The sequence below is a fragment of the Eptatretus burgeri genome, chromosome 11 (assembly GCF_056783735.1).
Source record: "Eptatretus burgeri isolate ZD-2024b chromosome 11, Ebu_testis_v1, whole genome shotgun sequence".
NCBI classification, from domain to species: domain Eukaryota; kingdom Metazoa; phylum Chordata; class Myxini; order Myxiniformes; family Myxinidae; genus Eptatretus; species Eptatretus burgeri.
The window spans coordinates 20,852,079-20,879,710 of NC_140971.1; the positions used below are offsets into that span (position 1 = coordinate 20,852,079).

The 27,632-nt window shown below is 42.6% G+C and overlaps 1 protein-coding gene across 9 annotated transcripts in view; it reads right to left on the bottom strand.

Moving 5' to 3' along the window:
• Positions 1–4,391: 4,391 nt before the first annotated feature.
• The window catches only part of LOC147016630 (protein FAM78A-like), a 61,799-nt gene continuing 38,558 nt past the window's right edge, over positions 4,392–27,632 (bottom strand). For 6 of the 9 annotated variants that reach the window (XR_015049124.1, XR_015049126.1, XR_015049127.1 and 3 more), the window contains 6 exons: positions 22,982–23,178; positions 11,898–12,012; positions 10,917–11,099; positions 10,458–10,628; positions 9,831–10,036; positions 4,392–5,994 (listed from right to left, as the gene is read on the bottom strand). Coding sequence is in view for 2 of the 9 variants with exons in the window: in XM_085845486.1 (XP_085701612.1) it covers positions 9,977–10,036; positions 10,458–10,628; positions 10,917–11,099; positions 11,898–12,012; positions 22,982–23,178 (726 nt within the window). In the remaining 7 variants the exon portion in view is untranslated. Of the gene's footprint in view, positions 5,995–9,829; positions 10,037–10,457; positions 10,629–10,916; positions 11,100–11,897; positions 12,013–22,981; positions 23,179–27,632 lie in introns of those variants that run through there. The other 3 variants (XR_015049123.1, XM_085845487.1, XM_085845486.1) reach the window with 3 other exon arrangements.

Sequence of the window (27,632 nt, forward strand, 5' to 3'; positions counted from 1 at the left end):
ACGAATCCGCAGCTTTGAACCATCTGGCCGGAAGTAAAGTGGAGCCACTTCCGGTCATGGTGGCCAGCCCGTGTGCTGGCCGGGGCCCAAACAGAGCACCCGATTTGGTTGACGACATCGCTTTGGGTCGTCGCCCCTGCCCCGCACCACGAGGTCTATAAAAGGACGGGTCACGGAGCCGCTCGTGTGTCGTTCCTGCTCGCCGCTCCTGTCTGCTCGTTCCTGTCGGCTCTTCCTGCTTGTCCTGGGCTAGTGGTCGTCTTTCCTATGCTGCATTCCCGTCTGCTGGTGGATTTTGGTTCCAGCTCCAGATCGAGTTCCAGTTCGAGTGCCAGTTCCTGTCGTTGTTCCTGCTCATCGTTATGTCTAGCTTGGGATCGACAGTCCACCCATTCGCCTGCTGGCTCCACCCTTCCTTACCAATCCGCTCTCTGACTCTACCTGCTGGCTCGGCCTTCATGACCACCTTGCCGCTGACTCCATCCATCGCCAATTTCTCCAGACTCCGCCCAAAGTCCTTCCTTCACGCCTGTCGGGCGCGCCATTCTCTGGATGGATGTTTATCTGCTCAATTTGCCACGAAGCGGGAGACGACGCGCAAACTGTCAGGGAGGTATTGCCCAGCAGAGTATCCCCCCAAAACATATTGGTGGTATGGTCAGGCAATCGTGCAAGGTATTGAGAAACCACTAGCCTCATCTCCTCTCCTCTTCGTCGGGATGTGTGTGTGTGTGTGTGTGTGTGTGTGTGTGTGTGTGTGTGTGTGTGTGTGTGTGTGTGTGTGTGTGTGTGTGTGTGTGTGTGTGTGTGTGTGTGTGTGTCCTGGCGCCTGTCCTCACTTAAGTTAAGATTGTACAAGAATTATATCAGGATAACTCTGCTCTGTGTCTGCTTTTGTAAGTTGCTTGTTTATTGTCGCACCACACTTTTATTCCGATTCCTGCTGCAGAGACCAATAAACAACATTCACTGTGCCACATATCTTTCCTCGCCTGCCTGGTTATAAATCCTTTGTAGAAATGTTCCCAGCTCGTTTTTGTCTTTTCTTTCATTGATCCAGCAGGGTCCGTATCCTCGCTTAGCCGGGACTTTATTCCCGACGATCCGTTCCTTTGAGCCGGTACGTCCTTGGCAGTGTCGCTCGGCTGCATCTGATCTGGTAAAGTGATCCGGTTCGGACAAGGCGTACCGAGGGCGTCCCCCGGTAATTAGATCATGTGGTTATTTTTAGCTAACCGGATAAACTAGACAGATGACCCTAAGTCACGTGGTTGAGTTATTGGCGTTCACGGTCGGTTAGCGACCCGCCGCGTCACGGAATATTCGGTGTGCGACGGCCTGCAATTCCGGGGAGTCTGGTGGGAACCCGAGATAGCTTCCACCCCTGGTGGTCTTTTCTCTCGACCGCCGGCGCACAACAATGTATTACTTGCCACTTTATTAATGTCACTCATTTTAACGATACTATACTATACTTTGTGCAATACATATCAAACTAGAATGACACCCTTTGATGTCATGATGTTGCCAGATATGCCTCCGTCCATATTATTACATCATTGTACATTCTTGTACCATGTTTGATTTAAATCCCTGAACTCAGATTTAAAATGTTAAATAAGTCTGGCTGCCAGACCATGCATCTGATCAGGTTGAAATTTAAAACATACATTCCCCATGACTACGAGGTCATAACTGTGACGTTTCACGTCAACTGATTAAGCGGTTCAAGAGAAATTAGTTTTTAAAAGATTTTTCTTCAATCCAATATGGCTGCCAGACCTTCTTCTTCTTCTTCTTTCGGCTGCTCCCGTTCGGGGTCGCCACAGCGGATCATCCGTTATGATCTGCATAATGATTTGGCACAGGTTTTACACCGGATGCCCTTCCTGACGCAATCTTGGTCGCCTCTTACGACACTGGGATATGGTACACCTATTTTAACCGGGGCATACACCGGGCCCAGTACACCAGTACTCACTTCGCCGACCTCGGAAGGATGACAGGCTGAGTCAACCTCCTGGTGTGTATTAATTCAAGCGGCCAACGGGGCTTGAACTCAGGACCTTTTGTATCCCAAGCCGCAACCCTAACCACTACGCCAACAGCAGGCTGCCCAAATAACTATGTGGCCTTCTTTAAAGCAGCGTTTTTACCATGGAGGTTACACAGATCCTTGTTATTATTTCCGACTATTTTCTCTTAAAATTTCCCATGCAGATGCCTGGCCCATCCTCATCTCTTAGGGAAAGGACATTCCAGGCACCCACCTGAAGGGACCGCCTCAGGTTAACCCGAGGAGACCACCGTCTGCTAGACAACACCTCGGCACCACCCCAACACACACTATGACACTACGGTGTGTTTTGCAGAGTGAAGTGTTTTGTGGTGGCTGGAGTGCAAATCCTGCCACCGACTTCCTTGGGAAGGTAACCAACTGCAGGAGGACGTCCGCAGATGCAGTTGACACCAGATGTGGATGGCGTTGGCTCACAAGGAGCTCCTCCACCCTTTAGCAGGTTTTGTATTTAATCCTGCTGGGTCTCAATGCCCATAACCCCTCCACAGCAGGGGTCCCAGTGGGGAGAGCCCGTTTAGTCACTGATACTCGACCATGAACAGGTTAGTACAGGTTTTACATGATAACTGTAGCAAGTCACAGATCTCATCTGGCCTGACCTGAGCTGACAATCAGGGTTGGGTGCCACCGTATCAGCCGGGCTGCTCTGTCCCATCTATTAGCACGGCACAACGCAAGGTTCCCTTCCTCAAGCGATCTCCCAACCCCAGCCTCCGAGTAGCCAGATTACTACAATGCTATTAATTCAATAATAACGATAAGAGTGTTTTCTGATAAGTGCTCATGTGGGCTTTGACAACTATGGTGACTGTTAAGATCTTCAAAGAATTATGTGACGGTGAGGTGGAACTACTTGCCAGGACAATGTCACAGTTGAGAAGTGTCAAAACGTTGAAACATGACATCACAACAGAAGTTGAACTTAATTATTTTAATGATTAATTGATGGTGGATAAACACATCTTCATTGTAATTGCAGTGCCAGTGTTTCACAGAGATTGTCCAAATTATCGCAAGTGTGGGAAGTTGACTGAGTGCAAAGTGTTGAAAATGCAACTGATGGGGGGAAAAGTGAGTGAGTACCATGAGTACCATCAATGTGAGTGACAAACTGAGATGATGAGTCAACCTTTTGGAGTTATTCTATAAATGTTCTTCCTCTGAATGCATATGAGCTGCATGCACTGTTAAATAAAAAAAAAATTGTCATGCTTTTATTTATACATCATGGGGGGCTGGCAGGATGGTATAGACTCTGCAGGTGTGCACACTCGGCTCTAAGCTGTCTGGGTTCGAATCTCGGTGTCTGCCCCCTCGGGTGGACGTTTAACTGGGCATCCTCATCCTATCTGCTGGTGTTAGTTGGTGGTTGTCAAATATCCCACAATGTCATTCACGAAGAGGAGGTGAGGTATCACCGGCACCCTGAACAAATTACAAACTACAGCCCTAATTACTGCTGGGCAGGAAATGGCAAACCATCTAGTATAACCCTTTGAGAGCCATAAAACCCTTAAGGACACCTAAAATACTTAAGACTCTTAAGACCTTCCAGTCCCCTCAAGAACTTCCAGACCTTTAGAACCCGAAAACCCTTTAAGACCTTATAAACCCCTAAAATTCCTTAAGACCCTTTAAGACTCCAAAGAGTCTCAAGATCCTTTAGAACCCTAAGACATAAAAGACCCTATTCATATGATATAGCACCTGTCGATCCAAAAGATCCTATAGACATCATTACACCCTTTATAACCCTCAGACCTCTGAGACCCTTTGATCCTCTTAGATGCTTGTGGTGGTCATATGGCAGATTAGCCGCCGGGGTAGATATCATTCCTTGAAGCGCGACTGTGTCGCTGATGCAGTGCCCCTCTACCAGTACACACACTGGAACTGGTACTCATTTCGCAGACCTCGGAAGGTGTATTAATTCAGCGGCCGACGGGGCTTGAACTTAGGACCCTAGGATCCCAAGCCGCCACCCTAACCACTGAGCCAACACCAGGCTGCTCTTAGACCCTTTAGACCTCGCCTCTCCCTCCCCTCCTCTCAACTCAAAGTCAATCAGGTCCAGGCAGAAGTAAGTCACTCTACACCCTCTCCCACCCCTCACCACCTACCTCGCTCCTCTCCCTTGTACACAATCCTTTCCCCGACCCACTTTCCCCTGTGCAGTGTGTGTGTATGTGTGTATATATATATATATATATATATATATATATATATATATATATATATATATATGTATATATATATATATATATATATATATATATATATGTATATATATATGTATATATATATATATATATATATATATATATATATATATATATATATATATATATATGTATATGTATGTGTATGTGTATGTGTATGTGTATGTGTATGTGTATGTGTATGTGTATGTGTATGTGTATGTGTATGTGTATGTGTATGTGTATGTGTATGTGTATGTGTATGTGTATGTGTATGTGTATGTGTATGTGTATGTGTATGTGTATGTGTATGTGTATGTGTGTGTGAGTGTGTGTGTGTGTGTGTGTGTGTGTGTGTGTGTGTGTGTGTGTGTGTGTGTGTGTGTGTGTGTGTGTGTGTGTGTGAGGGGGAGAGGGGAGAGAGTGTTGGGGGAGAATTGAAATGTTGAAGTCACATTTTACATTACATGGAATTACACATTTCAAACTGTACGGACACGTATTCACATAATATGTGAAGAAATAAATTGTGTGGATAGTTTTATTGTTAAATCGAGATACTGACATCATTTTTTAATGACATTAACTTTTTTATGGCAATGTTTAAATATTCACGAAATATTAATAAACTTCTCCATGTCGTCCATCATTCACTGTCATCAATCTAATTCGGTGTTCAAATTCTGAGAAAACATTTTCCAACACACCTGTAAGGATGGATGGCACAGCATGAACAAAACCACATTTAAGTTCTTAAACGTCCCTTGGTTTGCTCATGTAGACTTTACTTTTTTAAAAACCCCAGAGATTAAAAAAAAAATGTAAAGGTGTTAAGTCGGGTGAATGAGCGGGCCATTTCATAGGTCCTCCTCAACCAATCCAACATTCTAACAAAGTTTGATTGAAAAACACTTTAACAATTCGAGCAAAGTGAGCTGGTGCTCCATCCTATTTGAAGAGAGTCTGTATTTGTACCAAGTCGGGATTTTCTTAGAGTTGTGGAATAAAGAACTCTTGTAGCATGTTGGGGTACGAAATGCTGATGACAGAGTGTTCATCAAATAAATAGGGTCCATCCATGTGAGAACGTGACGTGGCACATCAGACGTTAACTTTAGGCGAATCCCTTTCGTATTCATACAATTCATGTGGATTTTCTCCTCCCCATAATTCTACAACTGTGACGATAAAGTTTGACTGATATGTGAAATTTAGCCTCATCACAAAAAATGAGGTTTGGTTTTTTAAAATGTTTGTCCGATTCTGTCTGTTCAATGAATTATTGACAAACATTTACTCTTGTTTCATGATCCTCTTCTCAAAGTTTATGAACTGTTTGCATTTTATAATATTGATTTAAAGCTCAGTTATTTGTGAAGGATATCATGAACAGAAATTTTTTAGAATGTTTAATCAAGTGATCATCTCCAAGCTCACTTTTTAGGGTTCTGTTGGAAAATGCCTCCATAACAGCATTCGCCTTTTCATTTGACTTTCTTGGCCTTCCAGCAGATTTACCTTTCAGGACAGATCCTGTATCCTCAAACTGATCCATCCATCTTCACATGGAGTATCTTTCAGGCACTAAGTTTGTTCATTTCACGCTTAAAACGCCTTTGGGCTTGAATGATTGAAGAACATTCATGTACTGGACAAATCTCACAATTTTCGCTTTCCCTTGCAGACTTCTCATTACATCAGAAAATGGGTTTTCTCCTGAAACAGAAAGAAGATAACAATAAATATTCACAACAAACTAAAACGTACAAGTCTAAAGCATGGAGTCATATCAAATTTATGTGAGTATCTCAAATAACAAGAAAAGTAGTCAACATTCTTTTTGGTATATTCATTTTCGGACAAGCTGTATATATTTATATACACACATACATTCGTATTCATATTCGTATTCTGCCCGAAAACAGGTCGAGTACTGCTGAAGTACTTTCTTGGTAAGAGTTATGCTGGGTGGTTTGCCGATGCACTCTCAGTGGTAGCTGGGGCAAGGCTTTTGAATTTAGCCAAGGCAGCTGGCACAATAGCTCACCTACTCTTGGTAAACAAGGTGCTGGACCAACAGCTCGCCTACTCTTGCTGAACAAGGTGCTGGCACAATAGCTCGCCTACTCTTGCTGAACAAGGTGCTGGCACAATAGCTCGCCTACTCTTGGTGAACAAGGTGCTGGCACAATAGCTCGCCTACTCTTGGTGAACAAGGTGCTGGCACAATAGCTCGCCGACTCTTGGTGAACAAGGTGCTGGTACAATATCTCACCTACTATTGCATACCTCTCGGCCAACCTGACAGCCCATACATGCACGTATGTATATACATATATATATATATATATATATATATATATATATATATATATATATACATACATATATACATATATTGTTGTGGGGCCGAGTTTCAGTGGCGAGCACGACCGCTAGATGGAGCAATAGAGTCGGCTCCACCGAACACCCGGAATTTATAGGTCGCCATCCATGAGATAACCCCGGAGCCGACGGGTCCCTTATAGAAACCGAAGATCGCCAATAGTTTGACCGCGTGGGATAGGGTCGATTGCCAATTTCAATTTACCGAAATACCCACGTCGTCCAAACTACCGGGGAAATTCACCCTCGGCGGAACTCGAGCGGAACGAGCCGTTAGCGTGCTCGAACCGTGCACAACCCGAGCAGATAGTTACCGAGGTCTGTCGGTCCAAATGCACAATTTGCCGCTTCCTGATTTTCCAACACGCACCATGCTAAACCAATGAAAGAAACACAAAAACGAGCTGAAACATTCAACAAAATGGAGATTTATTTTCAATAAGCAGGGAGGGGAATACAGAAGAGCAGAGTTAAACCGACTATCGAGAAGAAATGCAAATAATGCACAAGGCACTTAAACAATTGCTACTTATAGACTGGGACCACAGACACACATGCACACACCCAAAATAAATGATGGCCGCGGCCTTTATTTGGCCCTTCAGCTCGGGAGGAAAGGTGAGCCGAAGAGGAGAACCTGTCTTGCACCTCCCTGCCTCGTGCGGTTTTCGATGATCCGGTTCGGCAGGACTCGAACCCGCAACACAATGCAATGATGGATGCCAGCCGGCGCGAAGGTGGATCAGACAGAACACCGGCAAGCCAGAGGAGACGACCGGGTGACGAGGCTGACAAGGCTGCCAGGCGACCAGGCGATGCGACCTTGACTCGGCGACCAGGCGACGCGACCTTGACTGCCAGACAGAACGCCCCGATCACTATTCTTCTCCCGAGGTGGGAGGGATTTCTTCCCTGGCCACTCGCCTCTTGATTGGACGGTTGCGTCGCGCAATTCGCTGGCCGGCCCTCATTGGACAGGCCCACGGAAGGCGGGGCGACTCCCAACCTTCTGGGTGGAGTCCCGATCTGAGGCGATGAGCCTCCTGATTGGACGAAGGGCGCACCCTTGCTATCCTGGGTGGAGTCAGCTCTGGAGCGAGGGGTCCTACCCACATCCACAGCCAGAAACACGTGCGCTATGGCGTCGGTGAGCGAGGCGACAGTGCCGCCGGTGTTGTTGTTGTTATAAGTGTAAAAATCCTATCTATAAAATAACTTCGCAGCGCATGCACATTTAATTCCCATTATACTAGGGATGGGACCCCAACTAGAAACACATACTTACCGATATAACTGATCTATAGGACCTGGCTGTTGTGTGCACATGGCTGCCAGATTCGTAGCAATATATATTAATGCACAAAATCGCTCCAAGCTCCTAATTTGAAAACTATAGCACTTACAAAAGTGATATATACAGCGATTCATAGCTATGATGAACAGGCATTCAATAATATGAGTGACGAAAGTAAAAAAAAAATAAAAATGAATATTTGTGGTGTCCGAAGTTAGTACCTGTGAGTGCCCAAAGTGTATTCAGCTTGGGTATGCATATGTTTTTTTTTAATGTTTGTGATGTGATCTGAGAATGACATTGACGTGTTAAAAGTGATGCCGAGTATTTTTATTTGGTGTGTGTGTGTGATAGGGATGTTGTTCAGTGTGATGTGTGGTGCAGCTGGCGCAATGTTCCTTGGTGCGATTTGTTAAAAGAGTGACGTTTGATCTTGAGGGAGCAACTTTCAGTCTGTTGATGTTGATGGTGAGTTGTCTTGGTTCCCATGGATCTGGAACTGTGAACCAGAATTGCACGAAGTTCCTTAACTTTGCAAGAAGTCATGGACTTAGGGTGGCTGTTTCATGGTTTCAGCACCCACAGGCTCATCGCTGAACTTAGTATTCCAATGCTGGTGGTGTGGCAAAGGAGATTGACCATGTGCTCGTTGATGGTCTCTGGAGGATGATCCAGAACTACAGGGTCTACAGGAGTGCTTAGTTCCTCAATACCAATTTGTTATTCAAGGGACACTGGATACCATTGATTAGAGTCATAGGGCCAGGCTTAATGGCAAAGCTGAGCTGTTGAGGGAGTTGAGGCATAAAACTGCATGTTCATTAAGAGTGAACAAGGAGGCCTATGTGTGAGGAATCTGTGAGGGGGTAGAGCATCACCTGCGGTCAAGTGATTCTCATCCTGCTTACAGGGGAAATTGCGTATTGCGTTCCACCAAGCCCATCCCTCGGTGTATTGCAGTTAGAGCGGGCTCTTGACAGAGGGTGGTGGGCTCTTGCCAGATGAGTCTGAAGTGAAGGCCCACTGGGCCGGTTACTTTGAGCGGCTGTACCATGCCAATCCGCCAGCTGTCGAGTTGCATGCCAGGGCTGTTACGATCCCGATTGCTGACCCGCCAATCAACTGTGATCCACCCTCATTTGTGGAAACACAGCCTGCGGTGAAGTGGTTGAAATGGGGTAAAGCTCCCATAAAAATGGGGTAAAGAAATGGTAAACTATGGCTTACATATGCACGTTATTTTCTTTCAAGATCAGATTGAAGATGGCCGACTGGCGGCCATTTTAGTTGGAAAAAAACCTGATGTTGAACACGTCCTCAACCATTTCTCAGACATGCATTTACCGATATTGTTCAATCTTGGCAGGCAGATAAAGAATGATGGCTTACATATGCACTTTGTTCATTTTCGATATCAGATCCAAGATGGCCGACTGGTGGCCATTTTGTGACTTAAATGTGTCCCCAACCATTTCTCAGACATGCATGGTCTGATTTTATTCAAACTTGGCACAAGCACACTACAAGATGGCATACATGTGCACCTCACTTCATTTTGCGATCTGATCAAAGATGGCCGACTGGTAGACCGGTGGCCACTTTCATTGTACATAAATAAGGGCTAGTCCTTTAACTTTGTACAGCAAAATTACTGAAAACAATGGGGCTATGACATTTAATGCCTTTTTTTGCTTGTTCTTCTTCATTTTTGTTTCGATATCAGCTCGAGCGTGTGTTAAACGCAAACAAATTTTTATCTCCAAAACATTAATTGGGACCAGTCGGAATCATGTATTGCAAAGCAATTTTCACTCTTGTTTGTTCTGTTTTTTTCCCCCCTCTCAAACCCGATGCCTTTGTGAGAAATAATTACCTTTTTGGAGTTCTGCTCACCCACAGGTGAGTGAAGAAGGAGTTCGTAAGGATTAGCGGCATTGATGATGGATCTACAGGAGATGAAGGCAGGAGTTCATTGGGTGATGAGTATAAATAAAGAGACGATGTCACGTTGGTGTCAATTTAGCTCTTTGGTGGGATCACCATCACAGGTTGTCCTCCCCTGGGATACCACATCAGCACCTGTTGTATTACATGATCTTATGAATAAAAGATCGGGATGATTTTCAGTTTAATTTTCTCGCAATCATTTCTACAATCCTTCAACAGTGGTAATTAAAAATTATCTTAACAATTATATAGCTGGAAATCTGCATTCACTTTAACCATGTACCATATGAATTCTGCATCATTTAAATACAAGACGGTCTTTCAAAAAAATGCTGACAGACGTCACGCTACATATTCAAATGTAATATTGAAAGGATAGGATAGAGGGAGAGACAGCAGAGTGATTGGGCTTACACTTAACTCCAAATTGGATTTCTTTTACGATAAATACTGATGAATGGAAGGAAAATATTCAGCCAATCGAGGAGTTCTCATCCCCAATATGTATTGAAAGCATGATGGAAGCACTTGCACAGGGTAGTTGAGAGCACACCTGTGCATCGTTGGCGACGGGAAGTTGTAATGCTGAGGGAGGAATGGAGCACATTCGAGGAGGGATTGATACTGAGGGGGGCGACAGGCGGCGTGGCGGAAGCAAACTTGCCCGGTGGCCAAGTGGTGCCCGAGGATTTACAGAGATGCGAAGACACGCATGCCAATCTACCTGTGGACAGTGGATAATTGTGAGGTAGGAATTGTATTAAAAATCAATTAATCAAAAATGACATCATTGTTGGGTTTGGAGAACGTGGAAAAAAAACTTTAAAAGGATTGGAACGTTGAAAGACAAGGTAAAGTGCAATGATGGTCTTTCAAGTATAAATTAAACCTTAAAATGAAGTGATAAGTAACAGTTTTGACTTTAATATAGTTGGTAAATGAAACTGAGGAAGTGGAGTGGGTTATTGCACAATGAACGAATCTAAAACCATAAGTTAGTAAACCACTACACCTGTGCCAGTGCAATGACCCGATGTGAAGGTATGTGATGAGCTGCCAGCCACGTGATGAAAACCTGGTCTCGAAGAACTGCCTTAAGAGAAGGGCCGCCTGGGGAGGCTGGGGGTGGGCGTGGGGCTGCCCAACTCACACTCGGACAGAAGTTGTCATCCATAGACACCTCCACCTCCTGGCTCTACAGGTGAGAAAATATCAGGAGAGACTTGAAAGTAGAGTTGATGTTCATTGTAATAGTAACCAAAGGAATAACCATTGTAATCTGAATGCTTTATGAAGCTGAAGCTTCAATGAGACTTGTAAATGAAGTATTGAGACAGGTAAGGTAATCTCGTGCACGAGATGCGCTGGAGTTGAAAATATACTTCAAGTTTGTGTTGTTACTGAGAGTTTGAGCATCCTCTCCCTCCCTCCCTCCCTCCCTACTCTCCAGTCCCATCACCTATAAAATAGTCAACAATAATACTTCTGAATACCATATGGGAAAAAATTAATTCAACAAGAAATGCAAAGCAAAACCTCCCACTCCCAGGACTCCAACATGTCACTGAGATTGTGCTTTTCTATGAGGTGCTGCATTGTCAGGAAGAAATAATATATTCAAAGAGATGGTTATTCCAACACGATGCAAAAAACGAAGTGGAGCATCTTGCTTGATCCTTTCTGGTATTTCGTTCTGTCTACTCAGTTCTTAGGTATGGACAAGTGTATGGAAGGGTTGCAAAAATTTTGTGAATTTGATGTTTCCCCCCCCCACACACTCCCCCTCCTCCATCGTACCCTCTTTGCCCCCGTCATATTAACAAAAGCATACGTCATTTTTTTTTTAACTGAAGCTTCTGTCGATCGTTGTTCGTGTTGAAATTCTAAAATGATGAAGTAGTGTAAGGAATATTGATCAAAGTGTTCGAGATTCATCAAGGTGAGAGAATGACACAGACAAACAAACATTCACTGACAATGACAAAGACCTCACCGATGATGCCCCTCGGACTATTATCACCTCATCTGAGCTACCATACCAAGGCATGGTGCGACCGTCAGAGTCACTGACTGGACCATGAGTAAGGTTTGGGAGTTCCCAGCTGGCACTATGATGAGATGCAAGAGTGGGTATGAAGGAAGAAATAACAGGAAGTTATGAGGAAACATTTCATGTACAGAACTCCAAAACATTAGAATTGTTCTATCCTTAAGAAAGAACAAGAGAAGATAGCTTCTTGTAAAAATGTCATCATCCCTAGTATAATATTCTAAAGCTCTGTCCATCCCCTACTCCCCTACTCTATACTCATCATCCCCAACTCAAAAGCTCTGTCCATCCAGGGTAGAGCTTGGCTTACTGGCCTGACTCCACCCACAATTGTAACCAAAAAAAAGGAAATCATACGTCCGCCATTTTGGTACTATGGTAAGTCTGATCGGCATCTTCGGAAGTGTCATGTTAATGTATTCACAATCGCCATGCCCTCCTTATAAGTTTACCATTCGGTGTAAAACAACCATGGTGACTGCTAAAATTATCAAATACGAAAAGGTTGGAGCCAATAGGTGACACAGGCCTTGAGAAACCGACACAATATATAGGCCTCAGGCTTCCTGCCTCTTGTGTCAGTCAGCCTATTTTTCTCTTCATTTTTGGGGTATGAGCTGCCTGCCCTCGTGTTCACGAAAAAAACAGCAGCTTCTGTCTTTGATCCGGTTTTAAGGTTGGGGTAATGACTGTCATGCCGTGATCACGAGGCATTATCATTGTAGGTGGGAGAACTTTCAGTTCTATATCAGGTAACACCCGCCTCAAGCAAGGCAGCCCCTTGCCAATAGGTATCCTGGTCAACCTGTCTCTTCTGTCTGGTCTGAGCCAACCGGACTAGGTCAAAAACTAAAAAGAGTGACAATAATGTCAGGCTTACGAAAAACGAAAAAGCATACAGTGTCAGAATGAGACAGTATGTTTTGACAAGTACTTGTAAAGCTGTTTATAAAAAGTATAATTCCTCTCGATGTTTGTGTTGTAAAGTTTTTTGACCTTGTGAAACTTTTGTTTGTCGTGTGACAGGTAAGACTTTTGTTTTTGAATGTGAATGTTTGTTGGGATGTAAATCAAAGTACATTATTTATCTTCTCGCTTGTGGAGATTGTGGATTGCAATATGTTGGTAAAACTTCTCATTGTTTGCATCAACGTTTGAATGAACGTAGGTCTGCTTTATCACCTGGTATCAAGACATATTTATATAATCATTTCAATGAAGTTGGACATGTTTTTAGAAGTTGTTCTATTCAAATTATAGACTCAGTTAATGTTAATGATTTTGATAACAAAGAGGAGTGTAATGTTGAACTGGGATGCAAAGCAGACTTTTGGATCAGGACAGGACATGTGTGATCTATCCTTTGGACCTTCATGACAGGGTACAAGGTACTGTGTCAGTTTCTCAAGGTAATGCTTTTGGTAACGAGTATTTTGCTAATCCTATCAGAAGGAGACCCAGAGGTCATGGGCGTCATAGTCAGTGTCGTACAGCTCCAAAAATGTAAATTTCAGAGATAATTGATAAACTTAAAGGTTCTTATGAAAAGAAAGGTTTTTCATGATTTTTATGTTCTTCTGAAGTCATGTTCCAAACAAGTCTGAGCTAATATACTCCAGAGTGTAGCAGGTTCATATGACATATGCTCGTTTTTGGTCGAAGCTTTTTGCAGCAGGGTTCTGGTAAAAAAGTCTACTCCCAAAGTTGATGTTGATCCGCGAGTTCTTAATTTGTGATTTTTCCAGCAAGCAGGTACGTAGGCTTCAGCTTCATTCTATTTTTAGGGTTACGAGTGTGGAGAGTATATTACCAGATAAAGTTAGGGAGTGAACCCCATTGAAGTTTAATTTCACTTTCATTAAGACCATAGGACAATCCTTATTTAATTATGGTAAATTTCTTTTAACTCTTAGTATAGATATAGTGAAGGACATTTTGGAAACTAACTGTGCATGTTAGTCTTCCCCATTTTTATATAGTCCTTATGGACAGTAGTTTCTGGGGATTTCAATGTAATTAGTAATACTGAAATTCGGGATCTGATCAAAATGGGAACTAAATATAAGGAGAACCAGTCACTCAACCTAGGAGCTGCATTCAGTCTTCAATTGTGGATTCTGTCTCTAATTTTGTTAACAAAATCTGCACCAAGTTCAAGTTATCTGTAAACAGTTTTAATGCATGGTTTAACAGAGTTGTGGAAGTCCTGGATAATAGGATTAAGATTTTTAGGAGTTAGGGCTTTAGGAGTCAGACTGGGTTGGTCTAAACCAATGTTGAACAAGCCGAGTGTTCGTAAAGACATCTGGGATCTCCAAGATAGCTACATAATAGTTCCAGCGGATAAATCTGCTAATAATTTTGTTGTGGTTTGTAAAATAAATTTATGTGGAGGTTTTGTTCAGAGTTAGGCATTGATAGAGTTACTTTCACTAAAATAGGAAATAGCACATATGTTCCTTGTCATAAGTCTCTCAAAAATATTATCTCTGAGCATCAGGAAGTTTTAGTTAGTAATTTCAGGATTGTCTATAAGGGCACTCGGTAGCACGCATACCTCTGCCACGTAATGCCTGATCCACGAGAACATATTGGGCCCAACACATTTTTAAAATATCATGCTATACAGTACTATATCGGTTTTGGCCCAATCAATGATGAATAATCACTTGAAAAATTAAATAATTCTCGTATCCAGATCTGGCTTCGGATCTTCACCAAAATCGAATCAGTTCGTTCTTGCCACACACCCAACATGTCCACCAAGATTTGTCCAATCCGTCCCCAACTTTTTGAGATATCATGGTATATCATTTTGGCACTGTCTCTTAATGGTGAAGAATTACTTTAAAAAAATTATCAGATCTGGATCCACATTCGGATCTTCACCGGAATTGAATCAATTTTTTCTTGTCACACACCCAATACGTCCACAACTTTTTGAAATATCGTGCTAAATATCATTTTTGGCCCTATCGCTCAATGGTGAAGAATCACTTTAAAAATTCTGGTAGTCTGATCCAGATCCGGATCTTCATCAAAATCTAAGCAGTTCGTCCTTGTCACACACTGAACCTGCCCATCAAATTTCATCTGGATCCGTCAACAACTTTTTGAGATATCCTGCACACAAACAAACAAACAAACAAGCAGTCATAGACTGGTACTTACGAAATCGTCAACTTGACCTCTGACCTTGTCTAATAAAAGCTGTCTCTAAAGAAGGTAGCGACGTAAACCAGAAGTTTCTACGATTATTCTGTACCAAACCATCAAAAATCGTAACGTCGACCGAAGCAAAAATCTCCATTTCTCCACGCAATTATTTAATATTATTTTATCAAAGTCACAAAACCATAATATTCGGCCATCCACCAACAATCTTTACATATTCCGACGGCTTAGCGAGTCAGCCATGCGACGATAACCTTTATTGACGTAAAAAATGACTTTTAAACACCATCTTTATCGAAAACACCGTCAGCACGCACCCGCAAAACCTTTACGTGATCAATGATGCCTCTGCTCGAGCGCGCTGCACCATGTGACAAGCTGTGACGCGGCGAGTGAAATATTTTTTATACAATCTTAAAACGTCTCCAAAACATCCGATTTTTACCAGAATTTCGACAACCGAGTTTTAAGCATCCTAAGAGATCGCAAAAACCGAAGACAAAATTAAAATCGAAGTTAAAACGAACTCGTAATGTCGAGCGAAGCAAAAATCTGCATTTCTCCACGCAATTATTTTATCAAAGTCACAAATCTGTAATATTCGGTCATCCACCAACAATCTTTACATAATCCGACGGCTCAGCGAGTCAGGCATGCAACGATAACCTTTATTGGGATAAAAAAATGACTTTTAAACACCATCTTTATCGAAAACACCGTCAACGCGCACACGGAAAACCTTGACGTGCTCAACGATGCGTCTGCTCAAGCGCACTGCATCACATGACGAACCGTGACGCGTCGAGTGAAATTTTTTTTTATACAATCTTAAAACGTCTCCAAAACATCCCATTTTTACCAGAATTTTGACAACCGAGTTTTAAGCGTCCCAAGCGATCGCAAAAACCGAAGACAAAATTAAAATTGAAGTTAAAACGAACTCGTAACATCGAGCGAAGCAAAAATACTCCATTTCTCCACATGAATTTACGGAATTATGTTTGACCTCACTGTGACCTTGACCTTTGACCGATTTTGACCAAAATCGAATCAGCGCTAGCCATCACCCTCCTGAATCACGGGGTGTAATTTGACATTGGTAGCTTCTTCCGTTCTCGAGTTATCGTGCCTACAAACAAACACACAAACAGACGACGGAAGTCATCAATATACTTACGAAATCTTTAGATTTCGTAAGTTACAAATAGACAAAGGGGTGAAAACCTAGCCTCCTTCACCTTCGGTGGTGGAGGTAAATATAAATAAGTAAATCTTTGTATTCCTCGGCTTTTCTGGATTCCTAAGCTTCATTAAAACCTGTATAATTATAGGTTTATCGGAGGTGTCAGGCAGTGTTCCACAAAACAGTTATCAGTTGTAGTTAACTCAGGCTTGCAAGTTGTTAGGGAACAGTTCAGGAAATATTGTTCAGCCATTGAAAAGAATTCCAGTATTAACACTTTCTGGAGCAGTAATCTTCTTTAAAGTTCTTAGATCGAATTGGATGCCTCAATATCAAGTCAATTGAAGTTTTTGATTTTTCAACTTCATATACAAATTTGGATTCAGCACTAGTGAGGGATTCACTCTTCACCGTGATTAACAAGGTTTTAAACTCTTTTAATTTAAACTTAAAAAAAAGTTTTTTTGTGTCAGGTTTGATGGGGTATTCTTTTCAAAAAATAAATATTCAAATTTTCATTGTTTTTGATCAACAGAACTTTAAGGATAATGTTAATTTAATTTAATAATTTTGTGTCTTTTTGTGGGATAATGTTTCAACAGGTTAAGGGTATTCCCATGGGTGGTAATTGCAGCCCCCTAATTGCAGACATTTTTCTTATTTTCTGTTAATTTTCATTCACCGAGAAACTGATGAAGGAGAAAAAAAATAGGATTTGCTAAAATATTATCTCATACATGTCGTGATATAGATTATATTTGTGTTTGGTAACTTCAATTTTTTTGATTGGCACCTTCACAAGATTTATCCAGATAGCCGGATTGCAAACAGGAGTGGTAATGATAGAACAGTTGCTGCATATTTGTATGTGCTGGTTAGAGTTGGACAGAATGGTTTTAGTACAAGTGTATATCATAAAGTTGTTGAAACATAAAGTTGTTGATTTCAGTTTACCTGTAGTCTTGTGCACCTTTCTGTGGAGCAATGTACCAATTAAAATGGGTTACAATGTCATATCATCTCAGATACTTTGATTTGTAAGAATTTGTTCAGTAAAGGATGATTTTGTGGAATGTGCTGAGAAGGTTTTTTTCCATCATGTTAAACAGAGGATATTTGGATGATTGTTTGATCAGGTCTTGTGAGAATGGCTTTGGACTCCATCGTCGCCTTGTATTTAAGTTTAGTTGGTTTTCATGTAAACAAGTTCCGATTGCATTGCATTTGATATAATAATAATGAATGAATTATTTTAGTGAGGTAAATTCTTTTATTAATATTGTTGATTTAACATATATTTATATATACATACATGTACATATATACATATATACAGTATTAAATAATGGATGGAGGCACGAAGATAAAAATAAAATATTGTTACGGTTGTGGAAATTCGCATTACACCATAAAGAGTCCTCAGGTGAGATATATCGGTAAGTTCATGTGTTGTTAGCCCAAACCCGTTGTATATAGGGAATATATGTGATCCATTCGGGCTGCGACGCTTCAGTTAGCCGTTTTTCTTTTGCTGTAGTTAATTTGGTGCAAAAACAACAACGAACCTCGCCACAACCAACATCTCAACGATCACGCCATTCACTACACGACGCCACCTTCCACAACTACGCCACTACATCTTCGCCACTCGCCATTCAACGAGCACCGTGCGGGCGCGTGCAAGAACAAAAACCAACAATGCTTGTGGGGTTTTCCCGCCTAATTTCCCCGCCTGCTTCCGCCTGAATCCCCCCCACCACGCTTGGTGTGAAGGGGAGGGGTGCGGCAGCTCGCTCCCGATTGGTGGATGCACGGCGTGAGGCGGTCGGAGTGGGGGGCACGCCCCTCTTCGAGAGCTTTCTGGAAACGCCTCGAAGGAAGGAGGAGCCAAGAACGGGGCGGGGTGCGGGGCGGAGCCGACCCCTACAAAAGGCGTGGACGTGAAGAGTCGTTGGTTGGTTGGTTGTTCCCTTGTCCCAGTTGGAGGCTGAAGGCTCTTGGTTCATTCAAGCGATTGACAAAAGGCATGGGCGTGAAGGTCGACGAGAACGTCGTTCCCTTTCCTGTTCCCTTGTCCCTGAAGGGGAATTGTGGAGAGTGGTGCTGATCACGCCCTGGTCGGAGGTTCTGTTCGTTCGTCCGAGCTATCGAGCGGACCACACGAGCGACGCGCGGCACAAGCTTGCGGACCACGCCAGAGGGACTCGGAGTTACGGTCGCCAAGGACTCGACGCGCTCAGGGAAGTCGCGACTTCCATTTCTTTTGGGTTTTCTGTAAGTGTGTGTGTGTGTGTGTGTGTGTGTGTGTGTGTGTGTGTGTGTGTGTGTGTGTGTGTGTGTGGCGCCAGTCTTGTAAAGTAGAACTGTTTAAGTGTTGTAATAATTATATTCGGTTGTAGCTCTGCATTGTGTCCTTGCTTTTATATGTGCATTACTATATGGCTGTGAATACGTGCTTGTCTGTGTGTGTGTAATAAAGTGTGCTTGTCCAATTGTTCCCCGTTTCGCTTCGTCTTTTCCCTTATTGAAAGCTCCAGCTTGCATCACGTAAGGGATTGATAGTGGGTTTTAAAACACCCGGTAATTATTCGAAACCGTCAAGGCCGACGATAACTCCGCTCGGTTATCCCTGTAATACGGAATGAACCGCTTAAGCAGTTCGTGTCCGGAATCGGCCTGTGGCGTGGTCCCATCCCTCGGCGGATTACCCGCGCAGGTACTTAGATATATCGAGATTCGGCGATTCACCCTATTTCGCGTGGGTAGACTGCGGACTGGGTGGTGGTGGGGTTAAACCCCCACCCGTGACTGGTTTCTGGCGGTAATCCCAGGAGGGTCACGACTGAATTGTCCGTTCCGGTGGGCGACGTGTCGCGATTTGAGTTACGTGGCCGATCGCACGCCGGATGGGCCAGAATTCGTAACAATATATATATATATATATATATATATATATATATATATATATATATATATATATATATATATATATATATATATATATAAATATAAATATATATTATTTATTAAATACATTAAAAACAATTTATTGGTGGTTGCGAGGTAACGCAATGCAGAATGGTAAAAATCGGTTATTAATGACCTCTGACCTGAAAACTCTGAAAAGTTTGAATATGTGAATGACAATTTGAGTCTCTGGTTAGATGGAGGTGCTGTGTAATGAACACATCTACAAGGTAAAGTGTTTATTGCTTAATATATTATCATATGAAGTGATGTATCATTAAAGTTATTCAAATGTAGTAATACTTTAAATAAAAGTAATGATTAAATAAGTTTGAATAAAGATATTGCATTGCTGTGTTGACTGGCTGTCTGGACACAACTTTGAGGTTGTGCATCCATTGATGTTGAGTAATCTACTGATGTGGACCTACGACCGGGGTTGTGGATCTGCTGTTTGGAGAGGTTCTGGGCTGAAAGGATCTAAACCTCGATGAAAAACGGTTCCCAGCTGATGATCCGGGTAGTTGGGAAATCAGCAAATTGCTTATAAGTTAAGGTTATAACTTCAAATATCTTCGCTTTTGTCAGTACATCATATATCTGTTGTGTGTTTTTTTTATATATATATGTGTTTGTATTTATATGTATGTATGTATGTATGTATGTATGTATGATGATGATGATGATGATGTGTGTGTGTTGTTATGTCTGGTTTCCTTCTTGGGTCTACGGTGCAGTCACTGGTCTTTATTTTGAGAGGCCATTGCAATTGGAATCTATCCAAGCTATATAATCAGGGTTATTATTTGTTTTTGGAGTGATTGAGGCAGCATTCTGTTGCCTATACCACGTCGAAAGAAATGGAGTGTTTGTCATTTTCGTACACTCCACAGGACTTCTGAGGTTATGCACATTTGAAGACTGAAAAACGTGTTGGTTTTCATTAAAGATAGGTGCGTTTTGATTGCAACCCATGCAGAGGAAAGAAAATAGTCATGGCGTAATGCATATTGATACTACAAGGTATAACAAGTCTGAAGACGACGATGGTTCACGAGCGGTATTTGACGATGTAGATTGTTTCAGAAGTCAAGGATGAGACAATGTGATAATGTTTGACCAAGTTATAAAAATGATCAACATGATGTGGTACGGGTGACAGGTTATTAGCTGCAAAATGTCGAAAACCCAGTTTCGTTCAACAACTTAAAAAATTTGACCTTTGCATAACCTTTAAAGGTCACAAAACAATGTTGAGGACATTAAAATAAGGAAACAGGATACGTGCTATAGCTTAATGGAGTTAGTTCGTCGAAGAAGGTCGAAAACCCGGTTCGATTCCCACAACTTTGAAAATTTGAACTTTGTGAACTTTAAAGGTCAAAGGTCAAGGATTATGACCTTTGGTGCAAAACTTCCTCTGGAACATTCCGGAAACAATATAACGTCATATAGGCTATATGGCATTTCGCACTCCCCGGATTATCCATACTTTGATGAAATCAGCGTAAAAAAAAACTTGAAGGGGGCGCCATGGGCAAGGTGTTCGAGATAGAGCAAAATGGTTTCAAAAATGAGGTGGGAAATGACCTCAAGATTATGCATAAAAAATATTGTCATCCTAGCTCTCAAAGTTTTGGCGGTCGTTTGATTTTTGTCAAAATTCGAAATTTTCTAAGTTCGTGACCCTGCAACCTTGACCTTGGGACGAAAATGAAAAATCGAGCTCCGTGGGGCGATGCAGGTGCCATTGGGCTAACCAAATACCGAAACCCCTGCCAGATTCGACAAACCCCTTGGAGAAGATGGATTTTTATGTCAAAATCGCAATTTTCTAAGTTCATGACCTTGTGATGAAAATGAAAAATAGAGCTCCGTGGGGCTATGCAGGTGCCATTGGGCTAACCAAATACCAAAACCCCTGTCAGATTCGACAAACCCCCAGGGAGAAGATACAAATTGAAATCGGCTACCCCCTAAAAACTTGTTTTTTGCGCGTGGCTCCACCCATAAACTGCGCAGCACGCCCATTCTCAGGAAAACACAACTAGATCATGATATAAACCTCTCACCAAAATTTTTATCAAGATCGGATCAAAACCTACGGAGCTATGCTCGGGACAGACAGAGAGACAGACAGACAGACAGACACACAACAATAACGAATATAGTGGTCACTTATTTTTTTCGTGAAAATATTTTTTCGTGAACCAAAAACATTCATATTTGAAGTCTAATAAAACAACTCCAACACATCATTTTGACGACCTTTTATGCTATACATTGGCAAAATAAATGGAAGGTTTTTGTATGTCATATCAGTTTTTGCCTGAGTTTTCAAGGCTACATCATGTGAAAACACAAAAGGGTGTATTGCCTCTACACCACCCACAAGACTTTTTTTCCAGGGACTTTTCTATTTCAGCTATATTCTTTAGACAGTAGTCACAATGCAAAGTTTCCTTCTTTAGACAGTAGTTACAACAAAAAGTTGCAATACTTCATCAAATCGATGTTAAAACAAGAAATAATGCTTCTTTGGCTAATTGGTGGGTAGAGAGGCAGAACTTTGCTTACATGTCTGCACTTGTGTATAGCGTTCAAAACTGCCATTTCTTCAATTAATGAAAGTGAAAAAAACTAAAAAAAAAATTAAAAACGAGGCCACATAATATAATGGCTGATGAACACCAATGTTGATTTGCATGGGATGCAGAATGAAAAATAATGAGGCAGGACAATGAGACAGCTGATGACCGCTAACACAGACTTGCACAGGCTCTGGATCTGGCAAATTGCCAGGACCCATTTTGGAAAATTATATACAACATTGAACTCAAAATTCCCAAAAGTCATACATGTCTATACCCGTGGGTTTCTATATGTGCTGGCCAATCTAGTACTATGTGTAAATATTTAACATTCCTTTTACACTGTGAGGTGCATAGATAGGGCTTCCGAGGCAGTTTCATTGGCTAAGGAGTACAATCCTGGACAGGTCTCCACTCCGACGCAGGATAGTACTATGTGTACTATATTTACTATAATTCGAGAAGTGTCTGTCTGTTTGTTTGACTTGAATGCACTCCTGAACCCCTGGATGGAATGAGTTGAAAACTGGTGGTTGTACTCTCAGGGTACATGAAAGGGTTTTAAATGTTGAACATAAATTAATAGTCCTCGGGTTTCATGGTAAGGGGAGGACCCCAATTCTCTCAATGTAAATACTTTAATGATGACATAGCACCAATTCTGGTGAGAGGGGGTTACTAGGAGTCATTCTAAAAGACACTAAATCTGGGGGAATTAACCAGTCCATAATTCCGGAGGAATTGACTCGTCCATAAGGACGGGTTCTTAAATGGTGAATATCTATTTGGTTTGACCTGTTTGGAATTCCCACCAGAACATGTAGTTGGTGATGCTGGGACACCAGGTTAAAATTCTAAGCACTCTACTGATTTGTCTGTTGTCCACTAATTCCCATATAATTGTTTCTAATCATGTAATGTTCAATTACGTCTAATTTCTTTGTCCTACACGTGTCTATGTACAAGCTCTTCCATGATCCTCAGATCACTGTGAAATAAAATTAATTATATTTCTCCATTGTTAAATTTGTGCTTCAGTTGAAAACAAAAAGGTGTTAAATTATGCCTCTACAATCAGGTCGTAAGGGTATAATGAAAATGTATGTACTGACCGTCCATGTTTTCCATAGATATGGTTGAGTAACATGTGTGTGCAGACTTGTAGCCAACCCACGGTCCACGCATGCCCAGATCTAGTTCTCGGCACTATGACCTTTGCTTTGGCAAAGAAGTGTGGGCTCCGGTACCTTAACACGACCGGATCACTCTCATCGAGCTCCGTCTCTCTGGACTCCATCCAAGCACCAATCTGTGAAAGAAAAGTATAATTTAAAGTAAATTAGGCAGTAAAAGAGGATGGAAGAAATTGCAGATGAATTTCACTTTAATTTATTTCGAATTCTACTGTAACAACTACAACTTGTAGTTTACACAGCTTTCTTGGTACAAGTCCTATCAAGGTGGTTTTCTTCAAAAAAATCTGTTTCACACAAACAGCAATGCTCCACACAAGTTAAGGCAGATCATCTCAGCAGTTCCCTCAAATAAAAAATCTAATTTCCAAATTTTAAGCAAAAACTTAGGGTTGGTTGGCTTATATTTATGCAAAGCAACCTCATGTGTACATCCACAAGAAAGTAGTAACTAATAAAAACACTTGGAGTACTGAAATCTGATTGAAAGTGAACTCTGGGGATGATGTGCAGATTAGTACAGCCCATCAATCTTCACTTGACACGCCATGTCGGCCAATGGGCCCATGCCACAGACGGTCCAATATGCCCCGTGGGGACATGATAAAAGACATACACTGAGTTGGTGTGTGGTTCACAAAGTTGGTTCAAATGGTTTCACTTGCTTCTGGGTCCCGATTGCTCACGGTTAGTTGCTTGTCCCAACTGCTCGTGGTTGGTTGCTCATCCCGGCTGATTCTCGGTACCTGCCCGCTTTGTGGCGCTTCCCCAATGTGCTGTTCCTGTGCTTCATGGTTCATGGTGCGCAGAGAACATGTTTGGACCTACACATAAAGCACCTGTCCGAGTAAGGTACAGAGCAGCGCCAAGCTCTGTGTGGAACAGCAGCACCCTCGAATGGGACCAGAGACTGCCGAGAGCAATTGTGGAGGAGCAGATTCACAGAGTGTGCGGAATAGTGCCACATGGTACAGATATATAGGCTTCTTTCTCTCTGTCTCATATTCTTCTCTCTCTGTCCCATGTGTGTTGAGTGGGAAGGTAAAGATTATCTTTTAAGTTGATGAGGACCCAAAGGCACATTGGATTAATTTTTTAGATATATATGTATATATATATATATATATATATATATATATATATATATATATATATATATATCGATTTTTTTTGTATTTTATGTCCCGGTTTATGCCCCGGTTAGAATAGGTGTACCATATCCCTGTGTGTCGTAAGAGGCGACCAGGGTTGCGTCAGAAAGGGCATCCGGCGTAAAAACCTATGCCAAATCATTATGCGGACAACAAAACGAATTTCCATACCGGATCGGTCGAGGCCCGGGATACCAACGACCGCCACCAGTACCGGTGGTCAGCAGGGTACCAGTGGAAATTGTGCTACTGCTGGGCGAAGGAGGAGAAGGAGACGGGGAAGGCGAGTCCGGAGGCAGTGGGTGAGGGGGAAGGGTAGAAGTGTGCAGGTGAGAGTTGGAACTCTGAATGTTGGGACGATGACTGTCAAAGGGCGAGAGTTGGCTGATATGATGGAGAGAAGAAAGATGGACATACTGTGTGTACAAGAGACCAAGTGGATGGTGAGTAAGGCTAGGAGCATTGGAGGTGGTTTTAAACTGTTCTACCATGGTGTGGATGGGAGGAGAAATGGTGTCAGGTAATCCTGAAGGAAGATCATGTCAAGAGGGTATTGGAGGTGAGGAGGGTGTCTGACCGAGTGATGAGTGTGAAGTTGGAAATTGAAGGGGTGATGATGAATGTCATCAGTGCATATGCCCCACATATGGGGTGTGAGATGGAGTATAAAGAAGATTTCTGGAGTGAGTTGGATGAAGTGGTGGAGAGTGTATCAAAGGATGAAAGAGTGGTGATTGGAGCAGATTTCAATGGGCATGTTGGGGAAGGGAATAAAGAGGATGAGGAGGTGATGGGTAGGTACGGTCTCAACAAGAGAAATGTGGAAGGGCAAATGGTGGTAGAGTTTGCAAAAAGAATGGAAATGGCAGTGGTAAATACATATTTCGAGAAGAAGGAGGAACACAGGGTGACATACAAGAGTGGAGAAAAGTGCACACAGGTGGATTACATCTTAAGCAGGAGATGAAACCTGAAAGAGATTAGTGACTGTAAGGTGGTGGCAGGGGAGAGTGTAGCTCGACAGCATCGATTGGTGGTCTGTAGGATGACTTTCGAGGTGAGGTTGAGGAAGAGAGTGAGGGCTGAACCAAGGACCAGATGGTGGAAACTGAAGGAGGAAGACTGTTGCATGAAATTTAGGGAGGAGGTGAGACAGGCGTTGGATGGTGGTAAAGATGGGTGGGATGATTGTGCAACTACAGCAGAAGTGGTGAGGGAGATAGCTAGGAAGGTACTTGGTGTGACATCTGGACAGAGAAAGGAAGATAAGGAGATTTGTTGGTGGAACGAGGAAGTACAGGAAAGTATAAGGAAGAAGGGGTTGGCGAAAAGGAAGTGGGATAGTCAGAGAGATGAAGAAAGTCGGCAGGAGTACAAGGAGTGGCGGCGAAAGGCAAAAAGAGAGGTGGCAAAGGCCAAGGAAAAGGCATATGACGAGCTGTATGAGAAGTTGGATACAAAAGAAGGGGAAAAGGATTTATACCGATTGGCAAGACAGAGGGACCGAGCTGGGAAGGATGTGCTGCAAGTTAGGGTGATAAAGGACGCAAATGGGAATGTGCTGACGAGCGAGGAGAGTGTGTTGAGAAGGTGGATGGAGTACTTTGAGGAGCTGCTGAATGAAGAAAATGAGAGAGAGAAGGTTGGAAGAGGTGGAAATAGTGAATCTGGAAGTGGGGTGGATCAGTAAGGATGAAGTGAGGACTGCTTTGAAGAAGATGAAAAGTGGAAAGGCGGTTGGCCCAGATGACATACCAGTGGAGGCATGGAAGTGCTTAGGAGAGATGGCAGTGGGGTTGTAAACCAGATTGTTTAATAAAGTCTTGGAAAGTGAGAGGATGCTGGAGGAGTGGAGATTAAGTGTACTGGTTCCGATTTTTAAGAATAAGGGTGATGTGCAGAGCTGTGGAAATTACAGAGGGATAAAGTTGTTAAGCCACACCATGAAGGTGTGGGAAAGAGTAGTGGAAGCAAGGTTGAGAGGAGAGGTGACGATCTGTGAGCAGCAATATGGGTTTATGCCAGGAAAGAGCACCACTGATGCGATGTTTGCTTTGAGAATGTTGATGGAGAAGTATAGGGAAGGCCAGGAGTTACATTGCGTTTGTGGATTTAGAGAAAGCTTATGATATAGGGTGCCAAGAAAGGAGTTGTGGCATTGTATGAGGAAGTTGGGAGTGGTGGAGAAGTATGTGAGGATCGTGCAGGATATGTATTAGGACAGTGTGACAGTGGTGAGGTGTGCGGTGGGAATGACGGACCGGTTTAAGGTAAAAGTGGGATAGCACCAAGGATCGACTCTGAGCCCTTTCCTGTTTGCAATGGTGATGGACAGGTTGACGGACGAGATCAGACTGGAGTCTCCATGGACTATGATGTTCGCGGATGACATGATCTGTAGGGAGAGTAGGGAGCAGGCTGAGGCGAGCCTCGAGAGGTGGAGGTACGCACTGGAGAGAAGGGGAAGGATAGTCAGTCGGAGTAAGACGGAGTGCGTAAATGAGAGGGAGGGTGGTGGTATGGTGCGGTTGCAAGGAGTTGAGGTGGGGAAGGTGGATGGGTTTAAATACTTGGGATCAACTGTCCAAAGTAACGGAGAGTGTGGGAGAGAAGTGAAAAAGAGAGTGCAGGCAGGATGGAGTGGGTGGAGAAGAGTTGCAGGAGTGATTTGTGACAGAAGGGTAACTGCAAGAGTGAAGGGGAAAGTATATAAGACGGTAGTGAGACCAGCTATGTTGTATGGTTTGGATGCGGTGGCACTAACAAAAAGACAGGAAGTGGAGCTGGAGGTGGCAGAGTTAAAGATGCTGCGATTCTCATTGGGAGTGACGAGGATGGATGGGATAAGAAATGAGTACATGAGAGGGACAGCGCAGGTAGGATGGTTTGGAGACAAAGTGAGAGAGGCGAGATTGAGATGGTTTGGACATGTGCTCAGGAGGGAAGTGGAGTATATCGGGAGAAGGATGTTGAAGCTGGAGCCGCCAGGTAGGAGGAGAAGAGGAAGGCCAAAGAAGAGGTTCATGGATAGGGTGAGGGCGGACATGCGGGTGGTTGGAGTGTCAATGAAAGATGTGGAGGATAGAGCGAAATGGAGACGGTTAATCCACTGTGGCGACCCCTAACGGAGGCGAGCCGAAAGAAGAAGAAGAAGAAGAAATATGTATGTATGTATGTATGTATGTATGTATGTATGTATGTATGTATGTATGTATGTATGTATGTATGTATGTATGTATGTATGTATGTATGTATGTATGTATGTATGTATGTATGTATGTATGTGTGTATGTATGTATGTATGTATGTATGTATGTATGTATGTATGTATGTATGTATGTATGTATGTATGTATGTATATATATATATATATATATATATATATATATATATATATATATATATATATATATATATAT